Source organism: Neoarius graeffei, chromosome 2 (genome assembly GCF_027579695.1).
Source record: "Neoarius graeffei isolate fNeoGra1 chromosome 2, fNeoGra1.pri, whole genome shotgun sequence".
Lineage (NCBI taxonomy): Eukaryota > Metazoa > Chordata > Actinopteri > Siluriformes > Ariidae > Neoarius > Neoarius graeffei.
The window spans coordinates 33976241-33991871 of NC_083570.1; the positions used below are offsets into that span (position 1 = coordinate 33976241).

Sequence of the window (15631 nt, forward strand, 5' to 3'; positions counted from 1 at the left end):
TTCTATCAAAGAATGGTTAAAGAAGAATAAAGTTAATGTTTTGGAATGGCCAAGTCAAAGTCCTGACCTTAATCCAATGGAAATGTTGTAGAAGGACCTAAAGCGAGCAGTTCATGTGAGGAAACCCACCAACATCCCAGAGTTGAAGCTGTTCTGTATGGAGGAATGGGCTAAAATTCCTCCAAGCCGGTGTGCAGGACTGATCAACAGTTACCGCAAACGTTTAGTTGCAGTTACTGCTGCACAAGGGGGTCACACCAGATACTGAAACAAAGGTTCACATACTTTTGCCACTCACAGATATGTAATATTGGATCATTTTCCTCAATAAATAAATGACCAAGTATAATATTTTTGTCTCATTTGTTTAACTGGGTTCTCTTTATCTACTTTTAGGACTTGTGTGAAAATCTGATTATGTCTTAGGTCATATTTATGCAGAAATATAGAAAATTCTAAAGGGTTCACAAACTTTCAAGCACCACTGTAAATGAACTATTTCAATTGCCTCAGATTAATGTAATCTAATCAACCAAACCAAAGACAAAATTTATACAAGACATTTAAAGCATATCAGTGTGACTTCCAGCCATTACTCCTATTAAATATAACACCAACCTAAATCATATCAACAATGAGAATGCTGGTGTGATAAACAGTCACCAGCACAGCCTATGGTGAACTGTACCAAGGAACTCTGTATGTAGTCTAATTTAGTTAAAAGCAATGAAAAAGTGGTCAGATTTTTTTTTTTTACTAGCATAATGGTATCCTTAGTAGAATATAAGGATACTCAACATATTCATAAAACATACATATGCACAGACTTATGATAGTAGTAGAGTACAGCTGTGCAAAGATCTGCAATACAAAACAGTTGAAGGTTGTTGGCTGACTTGAAGAACAGGAAATAGCTGTGTTAGCTGTTTCCTTTTCTGATGTCAGATACAAGAGAATGAATTCTCTCTGACACAGCCACCTGTGAAAGACAAAAACACAGATTTATAACCCCAATTCCAAAAAGTTGGGACACTGTGTAAAATGTAAATAAAAACAATGCAATTATTTGCAAATCCTTTTCAACTTATATTCAATTGAATACAATACAAAGACAAGCTACTGTACATGTATATGCATATATAAAAAATGTATTCTTTACAAAACTTATTTTTCTATAGCAGCATCCTATGTTTGCCATGCAAGGTATTAAAAATGCAAGTTTTTGCCTGCTCTGAATAATTGTAAGCATAATTCTATACAGCGTAGTAGCACCACCGAGTTAATTATAAGTCATTATAAAATTACAATACCAGTGAGAAGAATATGGGCAATCGTGTAATAATTAACTGCATGTAATAACAAGTAAACAAAAAGTGTTCAAAGAATAGAACAATGATTATCATGCAACAAGCACAGTTCAGGCATAGCACATAACAGCACATTTTAGTCTTTGGTTTTACTGAAAAAGTCTAACTTTTGTTTGCTGAAATCTCGTGTGGGCCTGTAGTCAGATAAAATTAAGTATCTTTCATAGATGCGTAATGTTTGCCACAGAAGTTTTGTTGCATTCAAACCATCTTAACACATTTTCAAGTTCCACATCTTCTGAGTCTGACACTGTTGAGCTCTTGAATGCAGCTGCATAAAGTTACATTTAAATTCTGGGAGCCATGAGCTGACTGTGTTAGAATGGTTTTCATGTAATATCGAGCCGTATTATAATGGTGCTGCACTGTATTTACAAAATACTATAAAGTTTGTCATTTTGAACATTAAATATCTTGTTTTTGTATTGTATTAATTTGAACATAGGTTGAAAAGGATTTGCAAATCATTGTATTCTTTTTTTTTAATTTACGTTTTACACAGTGCCCTAACTTTTCTGGAATCAGGGTAGTAATAAAGAATACTTTTGGTATTAATTTTTGGGGTATATTAAACATTCACCAGGTAAGACTCTGGCTTCTCCAGTTTTTTGTGATGGGCATACAAGGACTGAATGGAGGTCTGTGCATGTACTCGACTCTCATATGCATTGCTCAGGGGAAGCATAATCTGGAAATACAGCATAAAAGAACATTCAGGTCAGAATTTTTTGTCAGATATTTTTCCTTTAGACACATTATGATACATTGGTGTAATTTTGGAAAGTGTTCAAATTCAGTGGAAAAGTCTGGCTTTGCAAAATCCACATTTCTGGATGCTTTAGAATCTGATAAATGAATGGAAAAAGGATCAACAAAGGCAAGATTTAAGTATCTACAAATTCAATATCTATGCTATGAGTCTTCATTAGCCACTTATGCTGCCATAAGTTGAGCCTCTTAATATATATAGACAAACATCAAAACTTGCCGTTTTATTTCAGCAACTCATAATAATAATATCTCACAGCTAATAACCAAACATATCAGGCACCCAAAACAGTAAAAACTACATATGTCCCAGAGGCAGAGTTGGTCCTGACTGCTTGTAACTGTGCTTGCAATCTAGTGGGCAAAGCAGAAGAAAGCTGAACACCAAAGAGGAAGATAGAGTCAATAGATGCACAGTGACATTATCAGACTGTGCCTTAACCTTCCTATAAGGAAGTCTGCCCTCTAGCTTCACATTGAGACACTGGCCTCTCTACGCATGCCTTCATGTTCTCTGCCTTCACCAGCTGCAAATATCATTCCCCCCTTTCACCCTATCAACTTATTATTAAGGTATTTAATTAGTGATAAAGATAGGACAGACCATAAAACAGAGCCTACACACAAAAACATGAGATAAATTTATGAAAGTGAACAATTTTATAAAAGGTCTTCAGAATAGAAACATTCACGTGAACCAAGACTGGAAGGGGTGGAGATTACCTCTCCATGGGAGAAGACATCTAAACGTAGGCTTATCACATGGGCAGGTATGACTGCCTGGACAGTGTTATCCAGGCCTAAAGGGTGACAGTTCAAGGGCTCTCCCACCTTTGGGGCAGGCTCCTCTGATAGGCATATGAGATCCATTTGAGGATGACCTGTGAGTGGTGAAATCAAGATGTGGAGAAAGTTGAGGAAAGGTGAGGGAGTAACTAGAGGACATCAACAATACTATTCTGGTGAGGCAACATCTCAGTTGACAGCAGAAGTCTAGATCTTAGACCCCATTCTATTTTACACATTTTTAAGAACTTGCTTAATAATAATAAATGGTAAAAACATTTAGGTATCTCCTTTTCTCTGAATCAAAAATCAGCTGTCTTTTTAAATGCTAAATATTGGATGATAAATGGATGAAACAAATCGGAGTGCAAATTCCCACAAATTGGGTTCATTTGGGTTAAAAGGGAAATAATGTAGCAAAAAGAGGTTGAAGATAAGATAAGATAAGATAAGATAAGATAAGATAAGATAAGATAAGATAAGAAGACCTTTATTGTCCCACATTGGGGAAATTTCCTGACCTTCAGTGTCCAGCAGTCTGTAGATTGCCTTTCTGCCTGGCAGCGTGCTTTTCTCTGGGTCCTCACTCAGCTTCATCGTAGGCCGACCTCTAACCTCTACCAACTAATAAGCGAAAATTGCATCAATTCCTCAGACTGTATCTAAATGCATTTACAAGTATGCTCTAGAAATCTTCATCTTAAATCTTCTACCTTGTATACACAACCAAGTGAGGGTTGACGTGTGCATGTAACAAGGTGAGTTCCAACTCCGACTACATCAATCTCATTATCCTGAAAAAGTGGGAGGAAAAAAATTACTAAAAGGTAGCATATGATGTAATTCTTGGCTATAGTGAAATGTTTCTATTATTATGGAATGTCTTACTCTCTTGTTGAGTTCAGAAAGACTTTTTTCAGACACACTGTTTGTACCAACAATGATGAGTGACTCAAATGCAGGAACTGAGAAGCTAGTGGGAGACAGATAAAGTTGTTTAGAGCACCATTTAGAGTACCAGAGGTCTTTAAACAACTATAATATCTGTAAAAGGCAAAACACCTACTGCTTGCTACACTGTTTGAAAACATTACAGACTTCCAAAGATTGCATACAGAGATCTCCACTATCCAGCCTAACACCCAGAGGTTGATATTGTAGCTCACAGAGCGCCAAGGCAACAGCACAGAAACAGGGCAAGCCACTGCTGCAATAAAAAAGACGTGGACATTTCACATTCTTTTTTCCAACACAGTGCATGACACACAAAAAATGGATAAACTTGGTTTTTTTTGTTTGTTTGTTTTGAGAAACAGGACATTGTGTTACCTGTTGACGCTGTAGCTGTCAATCACAGGGAGGAAGTTGCAAGGATAAGCAATGGCATAGGACAAGAAAGCAGCAAGCTCTCCCTCACGTACCTGCTGTGGCTTAGCTCCGAGTAACTCACATACACGTCCTAACCAGTCCTTTACCAGAGGGACAAGCTCAATGGGATCACCACCTCTCAAGGGCACCAGAGTCTGCAGTGAGATTGTTGTTTTAATTGGTTTGATACTTCCAGTTACATACACAATACAGTAATTAATGTGTATTCATGATCTTAGCCTTTGTTCTTTCTATCAGCCTAAGTGAAGGGTTGTAAAGTTTGGTTTTAAATGATACAATCCACTAAAACTTCTTTGAAAGGTGCGTCAAATAAAGCCAAACTACTCTATTGATTTTAAATTTTAAAACTGTCCTTTTGAGATACGGTGCTCAGCGTAAACGAGTACACCCCTTTTGAAAAGTAACATTTTAAACAATATCTCAATGAACACAAACAATTTCCAAAATGTTGACAAGACAAAGTTTAATATATAACGTGAAAGTAAGGTTAATAATATAACTTAGATGACACATTTTTCAGTTTTACTCAAATTAGGGTGGTGCAAAAATGAGTACACCCCACAACAAAAACTACTACATCTAGTACTTTGTATGGCCTCCATGATTTTTAATGACAGCACCAAGTCTTCTAGTAGAGCCTCCTATTTTCCGTTTCAAAAAACATTAAATTCCGTTTCAGAGAATGGCTAATTCTGTTTCAATTCCGTTTCAGACAATTTATTTCAGTTATATGCTCAAATGACAACTAAATTGGCATTTTTAGATTTTCAACATATATAATTCAGAATCAGAATTCTTAAGTACATGTAATAAATGCATGAAATGTTATGTTTCAGGTAACTGGTGTTGGGAGGCATCTGCATGTTTGTTGTCCTTGTGCATCTATCCCTGTAATCCTGCTTTACTGGCCTGCTGTAGTACAACTTCATATAAAGCTTTAAACTTTCTGTACACAGTCTACACTAAATTTCACTTCACTGAAAATGTGTTTCTTTCATTTATTTAAGACTGTAGTTAATTAGTGCTGTTAACTTGATTGTTGACTGGCTCCTGCTATTTTCTTTAAAACTTTATATTGTATATTAATACTTTTATGGTTATTCTTACTCTTTATACATGTACATTTAAATAAAAACAATCTCAGTTATCATTTTATCCATGTTTTTCAAACTTTTATTCGTTGTTATGCTTACAATGTTTTCAGTGCAACGACAGGTCTAACATAAAGTGTGTGACAGTGTCCATTTAATATATACTTTAAATGATTCAAGTTATTTAACAGTTAACTCTATTATTAGTTTAATTTACATTTTGCCTGTAAATTATTAATTTAATAATGCACAAGTCTTCAAACTCTTTATATAGAAAATCATTCTTTGGAACATAACTTCTTATTTAAGAACATAAACCATTAAATCATGAAAATAATCAGTTGCTATTATATAATGTTAAACTGAAAAGCCTTGGTGCAAACTACTAATGGAAATCTGACTGTTCAAAATCTGCCTTCAAGATCACCATTATGATATAGCATTAGGAGTCCCTTTGTGCTTGAAAATATTCCGTGGCCACGCATTAATAACGCATGGGAACAAGATCCTATTCCGTGGCCACGACTTGTTTAATGTGTGGGAACGAGATGATGATTATTAGGTGGCCACGAATTAATAACGCGTGGCCACGAGAAGTGTTAGTCATTTCATCACTGAGACTGTTGACTTTCTGGCATCAGTAGCTTCAGCCGCAAATATGGTCAAGTTTGATCTGATTTCGTTTTATTTTAATCTAGGAATGAATTATAATGATATCTTTAAATCATTTGCAGTTAGACATGGAGTAATTCTGAGCAAGAGACACTTAATTCGGCTGCTCAAAAAGCACGGGCTCAAACGTAGACAATATGCTGACCTTGGGGATGTTATAGATTTCATCATACAGGATAAATCCTGTATTTATTGCACAATTGACGGCCGCTCAAAAACTGGACATCATCCCATCAGGCTGGAACTTGAATCATCTCGTGGCCACACGTTATTAATTCATGGCCACCCAATAATCATCTCGTTCCCACGCATTAAGCAAGTCGTGGCCACGGAATAGGATTTCGTTCCCACGCGTTATTAACTCGTGGCCATGGAATATTTTTTTTCACCCATGTCACCAGAGGGGCTCCATAGATTCCGTTTCTGAGCACTAATTCCGTTTCTGACCCCAATTTCCGTGATTTCCGTCCGTTTTCCGCGATCGCGGAAAATCGGAGGCCCTATTCTAGGCATGGAATGAACAAGTTGGTGACATTTTGCAACATCAATCTTTTTCCACTCTTCAACAATGACCTCTTTTAGTGACTGGATGCTGGATGGAGAGTGATGCTCAACTTGTCTCTTCAGAATTCCCCATAGGTGTTCAATTAGGTTCAGATTAGGAGACATACTTGGCCACTGAATCACTTTCACCCTGTTCTTCTTCAGAAATCCAACAGTGGCCTTAGATGTGTGTTTAGTCATGTTGGAAAAGTGCACAATGACCAAGGGCACGGAGTGATGGTAGCATCTTCTCTTTCAGTATAGAGCAATACATCCATGAATTCATGATGCCATCAATGAAAAGCAGCTCCCCGACACCAGCAGCACTCGTGCAGCCCCACATAAAGACACTGCCAGCACCATGTTTCACTGTAGGCACCATACATTTTTCTTTGTATTCCTCACCTTTGTGATGCCATACAGTTTTAAAGCCATCAGTTCCGAAAACATTTATCTTGGTCTCATCACTCCAGAGTATAGAGTCCCAGTAGTCTTCATCTTTGTCAGCATGGGCCCTGGCAAAATCTAGGAAGGCTTTTTTGTTCCTGGGCTTTAGGAGAGGCTTCTTTCGTGGACAGCATCCATGCATGCCATTCCTCTGCAGTGTACGCCATATTGTGTCACGGGAAATAGTCACCCCAGTTTGGCTTTCTACTTCTTTAGATAACTGCAGTGAACTTGCATGCCAATTTTCTTCAACCCTTCTCATCAGAAGACACTCCTGTCAAGGTGTTAACTTCCGCGGACTACCTGGATGTCTGTGAAATGGTTGCAGTTCCATCTTTCTTAAATTTTTGTACCACTTTTGCTACAGTATTCTGACTGATAAGTAAAGCTTTGCTTTTCTTCTTGTAGCCTTCACCTTTGTGGTGTAAATAAATTATTTTCTTTGGGGAATTCTGAAGAGACAAGTTGAGCATCACTCTCCATCCAGCATCCAGTCACTAAAAGAGGTCATTGTTGACGAATGGAAAAAAGATTGATGTTGCAAAATGTCGCCAACTTGTTCGTTCCATGCCTAGAAGACTTGGTGCTGTCATTAAAAATCATGGAGGCCATACTAAGTACTAGATGTAGTAGTTTTTGTTGTGGGGTGTACTCATTTTTGCACCACCCTAATTTGAGTAAAACTGAAAAAATGTGTAATCTAAGTTATATTATTAACCTTACTTTCACATTATAAGTTAAACAGATGTTATATTAAACTCTAAATTACAGTTCCGAAAACATTTATCTTGGTCTCATCACTCCAGAGTATAGAGTCCCAGTAGTCTTCATCTTTGTCAGCATGGGCACACCTTGGGCAAGTGTCAGCACATCCTAGCCTCCCTTGGCCGGGGATACGGCCCTCGTGCATCCATCGGATCTGTTCTGTCAATTCGGCAGCTTTTCTGGTAACAGGCAGTTCTGTCTGTCAACTCGGCGGCAGTTATGGCACCTAGCAGTTCTGTTTGTCAACTCGACTACAGTTTCTGGTAAAAATGCAACGAGTACTCCCTACGACCGTGTCAGCATTGCTGTCCCGTCGACTCACGGGGACTACCCGCCAAGGGACACTATCTTGTGCCGTTTAGTGTCGTCATTTTTAGGCACAGCCTTACAATTAATGAGATGAGTCTTCATAGAGCTTTAGATAATGCTACTGCGTTCGAGGTAACCGACGCCCCACAATCTATGGCGGTGGTGGAAAATATGCGAAGTCCATACAGTAATGATGATAATGATAATGTTATGTCTTTAGAAGGAAACAGACTCGTCTAAAAAAGGCAAGCAACTCAACTTAGCGGCATGGAACGTCCGGACTACTAATGACAGCGATAAAGCCATCAGACCAGAACGTGCTACAGCGATCATTAGTAAAGAACTGGAGAAAGCAGGCATAGATATATGTGCATTGAGCGACGTCAGGCGTCCAGGCTTTGGCAGCATAAGAGAGAGAAGCCATACCATCTTTTGGAGCGGGGGAGAGGACAGGACATCTGGTGTTGGTTTTGCCATCTCCAACAAATTAGGTCATATAAATCCAGTTTCTGTAAATGACAGGCTGATGACCGCTCGGGTCCCACTTGAGAATGACGATCACCTTACTTTAATCAGTGTCTATGGGCCCACCATGCAAAGATCACCATTTGAAAAGGAATGTTTTTACGAAAAGCTCGGGGAATGTATAACGAAAGCTAAAGGTGATAGTATAATAGTTCTCGGCGACTTTAACGCTCGTGTCGGAAAAGATTGGCAGTCTTGGCCCTTTGTCATCAGAAAGCATGGCGTAGGGAAAATGAACTCTAACGGATTGATGCTGCTCGAATTTTGTACCCGTTTCCAGCTCAAAGTCATGGGTACTATGTTCCAACTAAAGAACCACCTTAAGAACACTTGGCAACATATGCGATCTAAACACTGGCACCAGATAGACCATGTGCTAGCAGATAAGAAAGCCTCACAGTTAGTCAGTGTCACAAAGGTTAATCCCAAAGCCGATTGTTTCACAGACCACAAACTCCTCACATGCAAATGTCGAATACTAGCCAGGAAAAGGGGGAAGACCACAAAACCATCTCCGAAAGTAGACAGCACAATGAATGACGACAGAAAGTGTAGGCTGGAGAGTTTTCTAGAAGAGCAACTTCCGTCGATTCAGGCAGGTTGCTGGGAAGATCTGAAAAAGGTGCTTCAGAACGCTACTAAGCATACCTTTAACAAGGAAACTCGAAGGAGTCAGGACTGGTTTGATGATAATGATGAAAAGATTCAAAGTCTGCTCAGGGACAAGAAGTTAAGTGGTGATAAGATGGCTCTTAGGGAGGAGATCAGAAGGATTAAAAACAACTGGTTTCGACAGAAGGCTGACGAAGCAGAAATGTATGCACGGGAGAACAATGTCAGAGAGTTCTATGGAACGATCAACGCTGTGTACGGCCCCAAACCAAAACACCTCCACTCAGTGAGAGCAAAGAATGGCGTTCTTCTCTCATCTCCAGAAGACATCAAGGAGAGGTGGGTCGAGCATTTCGAAGAGCTCTTAAACCAACCCACACATGTTGATTGGAGTATACTTGATGAGTTGGAACAGCGTCCAATTATGGAAGATCTAGATGACCCAATTAAAATGGAAGAAGTAAAGACAGCTATCACAAACACCAAACTCAAGAAGAGTCCCGGTCCAGATGGTATACTACCGGAAGTCATAGTCTATGGTGGAAGTATTCTAGCATCTTTTTTACTTACCATCTTTAACCTGTTCTGGTTATCAGCAAAGTTACCATCAGACCTAATTGACGCCATCATCTGTATCCTCTTCAAGAAGAGTGACCGTAGTGACTGTGGCAACTACCGCAGAATATCTTTGCTTAGTGTTGTAGGCAAAATATTTGCCAATATCGTACTTCAACGTCTCAAACGCCTAGCAGAGTTAGTGTATCCCGAATCTCAATCAGGCTATAGAGATGGCAGAAGCACGATTGATGGCATCTTCACCCTACGCCAGATGATGGAAAAGTTCAGAGAACAGCAGCAAAACCTGCACATTGCCTTCACTGACTTCACCAAAGCTTTCGATTGTGTAAACCGAGAGCTGCTCTTCAAAATCCTGCGAAAGCTCGGATGTACATCCAATTTCGTCCAAGTTATCAGGACGCTTTACTCTGAGGTACATGCTAGGCTACTTATTGATGGTGAGCTAACTAAGCCAATCGACTATAACAGTGGAGTTAAACAAGGGTGTAAGCTTGCCCCTACCCTATTTGGTATTTATGCAGCCATTATGCTCTACCTAGCTTTTAAGGATATAGATCCAAGTCACTGCATCAAGGTGCGTTTTAGGTATGACGGCGACATCTTCGACCTCAGGCATTTGAAATCAAAGACCAAGACATTAACCAAATACATACAAGAAGCTCAGTACGCCGATGATATTGCCATATTCGCCAATGAGGGTCCAGCGCTTCAGTGTCTATTATCAGCCTACAACACACTGTCATTGAGGATGGGTCTCAGAATTAACATCAAGAAAACAGAAACCATGAGTGTTGGGGAACAACTGGATTTCTTTATTGATGGACAAAAGCTGAAGAGGGTGGACCGTTTTAAATACCTAGGAAGTTTTGTGACCAAGGATTGCAAACTTGATGATGAGATAACATCACGGATTCAGGCCGCGTCGTGTGCGATGGGTAGGCTGAGGGACAGGGTCTTTGACTACAGAGGTCTGACAGTTGAGACGAAACTCAAGGTATACAACCAGTGCATCACGCCCCTTATGTTGTATGGAAGTGAGATGTGGACTCTGTACCGTCATCACATCAGGTTTCTCAGAACAACCCAGCAGCGGCACCTGAGATCAGTTCTCAAGATCCGGTGGGATGACTTCGTCACGAATGACGAAGTACTAGGTCGAGCCAACGCCACAGATATTGAGATTACACTGATCAGAAACAGACTGCGGTGGCTGGGGCACGTTGCACGCATGCCAGATGACCGCCCTGCAAAGATTCTCCTGTATAGAGTGTTAAATGAAGGAGTAAGAAAAGTTGGGCACCCTCTTCTTAGATATAAAGACACCCTAAAGGATGTTCTGAAATGGGGGGGCGCTCTCGAGTCATGGAAAGACGTTATCCAGGACCGCCGCGGTTGGCGTCACCTTATTTCTGAAATCTGCAAGAAGGTTGAAATGTTAAGGAGGCAAAAGAACTTGGAACGCAGGATGAAGCGCCATGAGCTCAGAGGGACTCTTTGACTCTTTTTTGTTTATTGCCCGCATCGGGATTAAGGCGTATATATATTAAACTCTAGCCACTTTATCCTGTTCTACAGGGTCGCAGGCAAGCTGGAGCCTATCCCAGCTGACTATGGGCGAAAGGCGGGGTACACCCTGGACAAGTCGCCAGGTCATCACAGGGCTGACACATAGACACAGACAACCATTCACACTCACATTCACACCTACGGTCAATTTAGAGTCACCAGTTAACCTAACTTGCATGTCTTTGGACTGTGGGGGAAACTGGAGCACCCGGAGGAAACCCACGCGGACACGGGGAGAACATGCAAACTCCGCACAGAAAGGCCCTCGCCGGCCACGGGGCTCAAACCCGGACCTTCTTGCTGTGAGGCGACAGCGCTAACCACTACACCACCGTGCCGCCCCCATTCTTCATCTGATTAAAAATACTGGAAACTTGTGACTGACAGGTGTTTCTTGTTGCTCAGGTGTGCCCTGTTAGTTTAAAAAATTAATAGCTCTGAATGTCTACTCTTGGTTTGAGCCCTGGTTTTCGCCTGTCAACACTGCATTTGTTGTTAAAAAGGATAAACTAACATGAAGACCAGAGAGTCATCTATGGGTGAAAAGCAAGCCATTTTGAAGATAAGAAAAGAGGGAAAATCAGAGCCATTGCACAAGCATTTTGCATAGCCAGTACAAGAATTTGGAATGTCCTGAAAAAGAAAGGAACCACTTGTGTACTAACAACCAGACAACAAGCAGATTGGCCAAGGAAAACAGCAGCAATTGATGAAACACCGTTAGAGCTATGAAGACCCCCCCAAAAAAAATAAAATAAATAAATAAATACCAACCTCCCAAGGGTGAAGGTTTCACAATCCAACATTTGAAGAAGACTTCAAAAGCAGAAATGTAGAGATTATACCACAAGATGCAACCACTCATCAGCAGTAAAAATTGGAAGGCCAGCTTAGAATTCACAGACAAATACAGAGATGAGCCACAAAAGTTCTGGAACCAAGATTAACCTCTATCAAAATGATGGAAAGGCCAAAGTGAGAAAGAAAGGCTCTGCCAAATCATCACCCAAAACAAACAAGCTCATCAGTCAAGCACAGTGGAGGTAGTGTCATGGCTTGGGCATGCATGACTATGTCTGTAACAGGCTCACTAATATTTAAAGATGATGGAACTCATGATGATAGCAGCAGAATTAACTCAGAAGTCTACAGAAACATTTTATTTGCCAGTTTACAGAGAAATTCATCCAGTCTAATTAGGAAGAACTTTATCATACAGTAAGACGAAAACACAGTGCCAACACAACAACCTCTTTTTCCCCTTTTTCATGGGAATTAATGATATATAAAGATTAGATAGATTAGATGAGATAAAACTTTATTGATCCCTTTGGGCAGGTTCCCTCAGGGAAATTAAGATTCCAGCAGCATCAAGAATAAGATATGGGGAAGGGGGGGAAGGAGGAAAAAAAAGGGGGGCGGCAGCAGGAGAGATATTGCACTTTATATTGCACATTATATTGCACATTGTCCGGTATTGGTATTGTTAGGCTAGGCTACTGCTCCTTCCCATCCTCTGTCCTCCTTTTACCCCTCCTCCCCCCCAGAGAAGAGTTGTACAGTCTGATGACGTGAGGGACAAAGGAGTTTTTGAGTCTGTTCGTCCTGCACTTGGGAAGGAGCATTCTGTCACTGAACAGGCTCCTCTGGTTGCTGATGATGGTGTGCAGAGGGTGACTGGCATCATCCATGATGTTCAATAGTTTGTCCATAGACCTCTTCTCTGCCACCATCACCAGAGAGTCCAGCTTCATGCCGACCACAGAGCCGGTCCGCCTGATCAGTTTGTCCAGCCTGGATGTGTCCTTCTTGGATGTGCTGCCCCCCCAGCACACCACGGTGTAAAACAGGACACTGGCGACCACAGACTGATAGAACATCCACAGGAGTTTCCTGCAGATGTTAAAGGACCACAGCCTCCTAAGGAAGTATAGCTTGCTCTGTCCCTTCCTGTATAAGTGTTTAGTGTTGCAAGTCCAGTCCAGCTTGCTGTCCAGCCACAGCCCGAGGTACTTGTAGGAATCCACAGCCTCCACCTCGACTCCCAAGATCAGAATTGGTCATGACCTTGGTCTGGACCTCCCAAAGTCAATGACCAGCTCCTTGGTCTTTGAGGTGTTGAGCTGCAGATGGTTCCTGTTGCACCACACAGCAAAGTCCCTCACCAGGCTCCTACACTCCTCCTCTCTGTCGTCACTGATACACCCAACGATGGCTGTGTCATCGGCAAACTTCTGAATGTGACACAGCTCCGAGTTGTAGCAGAAGTCCGTGGTGTACAGGGTGAAGAGAAGAGGGGCCAGCACCGTGCCCTGGGGTGCTCCGGTGCTGCTAATCACAGTGTAAGACGTGATGTCCTTCAGCCTGACGTACTGCGGCCTGTCAGTGAGGTAGCTGGAGATCCAGGTGACCAGGCAGGGGTCCACTCGCATCCTGTTCAGTTTGTCCTGAAGCAATAGGGGCTGGATGGTGTTGAAGGCACTCGAGAAGTCCAAGAAGAGGATCCTCACTGTGCCATTTCCCTTATCCAGATGCGAGTGGGCCCGGTGTAGCAGGTAGAGGATGGCGTCTTCCATACCGACACCTGCCCAGTATGCAAACTGCAGACAGTCCTGGGTATGTTGTATCTGGGGTCTGAGGAGGCTGAGGAAGAGCCGCTTCAACGTCTTCATCAGATGTGAAGTGAGTGCCACCGGTCGGAAGTCGTTCAGCTCACTGGGCCAATACTTTTTGGGAACTGGAATGATACATGATGTCTTCCAGAGGTTGGGCACTCTCCCCAGCTGCAGGCTAAGGTTGAAGATGCTTTGGAGTGGTTCACCCAGTTCAGCAGCACAGGTCTTCATTAGTCGGGGACACATCTTGTCCGGGCCTGCTGCTTTCCTGGGGTGAAGCTTCCTCAGTTGACCTCTGACCTGGTCTGCAGTAATGCATGGAGGAGTCTGTGTTGAGGTGGGGGAGGAGGGGGCTGCTGTGATGACTGGGGGGAGGTGTGTTGAGGAAAGAAGGAGAGATGGCTGCAGTGAGGGAGAGGGTGGGGGGGACGTGGGCTGGTTGAACTGATTGAAAAAGTCATTCAACTCATTCACCCTCTCCACTGTCCCCTCAATGACTCTGGTCTTTGTATTGTGACCTGTGATGGTTTTCACACCTTCCCAGACCTCCCTCATGCTGATCTCCTTCAGCTTCTGCTCCACCTTTCTCCTGTAGCTGTCCTTAGCTTCCCTCACACAGCGTTTTACCTCTTGCTGTGCTGCTTTCATTGCCTCCCTATCCCTGCTCCTGAAGGCGGCCTTCTTCCTGTTGAGGACAGCTTTGACTTCTTGTGTTACCCATGGCTTGTTATTAGGGTAACACCATACAGTCTTAGCGGGGGAGACCACATCTGCACAGAAGTTAAGGTAATCCGTCAGACAGTGTGTCAGCCCCTCCATGTCCTCACAGTGTGGGCTAAGCAGCACATCCCAGTCCGTGATGTGGAGAATCAGCTGGGAGCAGAGATGGCAGGAAGTGACGCAGGGGGTGAGGTGGAGATGGGGGGAGAGGACGCGGGAGAATCGAACAGCGAGGACGGCTGGCAAGTAAAAGGAAAAGAAAATAGAAGGCAAGACAGAAATAAAAGAAAGAAATATAATTCGGAGGATTTTTGGGATTCTGATGTGGATAGTGTTATCAGTGTGGCTGCGAGTAAAGTGGAAGAGTTTAAGGTAAAGCTTCAGTTTGATTCTCCCGGTTCTGTCAACCCATTGAAGTTGTCTAAAGCCCTGTATGATAGTGTAGGAGAGATGAATGTCAAACCCCTTAGAGATGGTAATTTACTGATTATAAGCAAGGACTTTCAGCAGCGAGAACATGTGATTAAGTTAACTTCTTTAGGTGGAAAGAAAGTGAAATGTTCTCCCTGGGAAAGAAAGCGAACAGTGCAAGGAGTAATTACAGGGATACCAACTGATATGTCAACTGACGACTTGCTAAGTAATGTGACAGGGGCTAATGTTGTTAAGGCCAGAAGACTGCTTTATAATAAAGATGGGGCTAAGCACGACAGTCTGTCTGTACTATTACAATTCAATGAGCAGGTGCTACCATACCGAGTTAAGGTTGGGTACTTAAGTTACCCAGTGAGACTGTACATCCCACCACCATTAAGGTGCTACAAATGTCAAAAGTTTGGGCATGTTGCAGTGGTATGCAGCGATGTGACAAGTGTGG

The 15631-nt window shown here is 41.9% G+C and overlaps 1 protein-coding gene across 2 annotated transcripts in view; it reads right to left on the reverse strand.

Moving 5' to 3' along the window:
- Positions 1-465: 465 nt before the first annotated feature.
- The window catches only part of naprt (nicotinate phosphoribosyltransferase), a 47911-nt gene continuing 32745 nt past the window's right edge, over positions 466-15631 (reverse strand). For both annotated transcript variants that reach the window (XM_060914114.1, XM_060914113.1), the window contains exons 6-13: positions 4251-4444; positions 3988-4128; positions 3810-3894; positions 3635-3715; positions 3443-3545; positions 2859-3016; positions 1948-2055; positions 466-979 (exon numbers count right to left, since the gene is read on the reverse strand). In XM_060914114.1, the coding sequence (XP_060770097.1) occupies positions 920-979; positions 1948-2055; positions 2859-3016; positions 3443-3545; positions 3635-3715; positions 3810-3894; positions 3988-4128; positions 4251-4444 (930 nt within the window). In that variant the 3' untranslated portion in view covers positions 466-919. The remainder of the gene's footprint in view (positions 980-1947; positions 2056-2858; positions 3017-3442; positions 3546-3634; positions 3716-3809; positions 3895-3987; positions 4129-4250; positions 4445-15631) is intronic.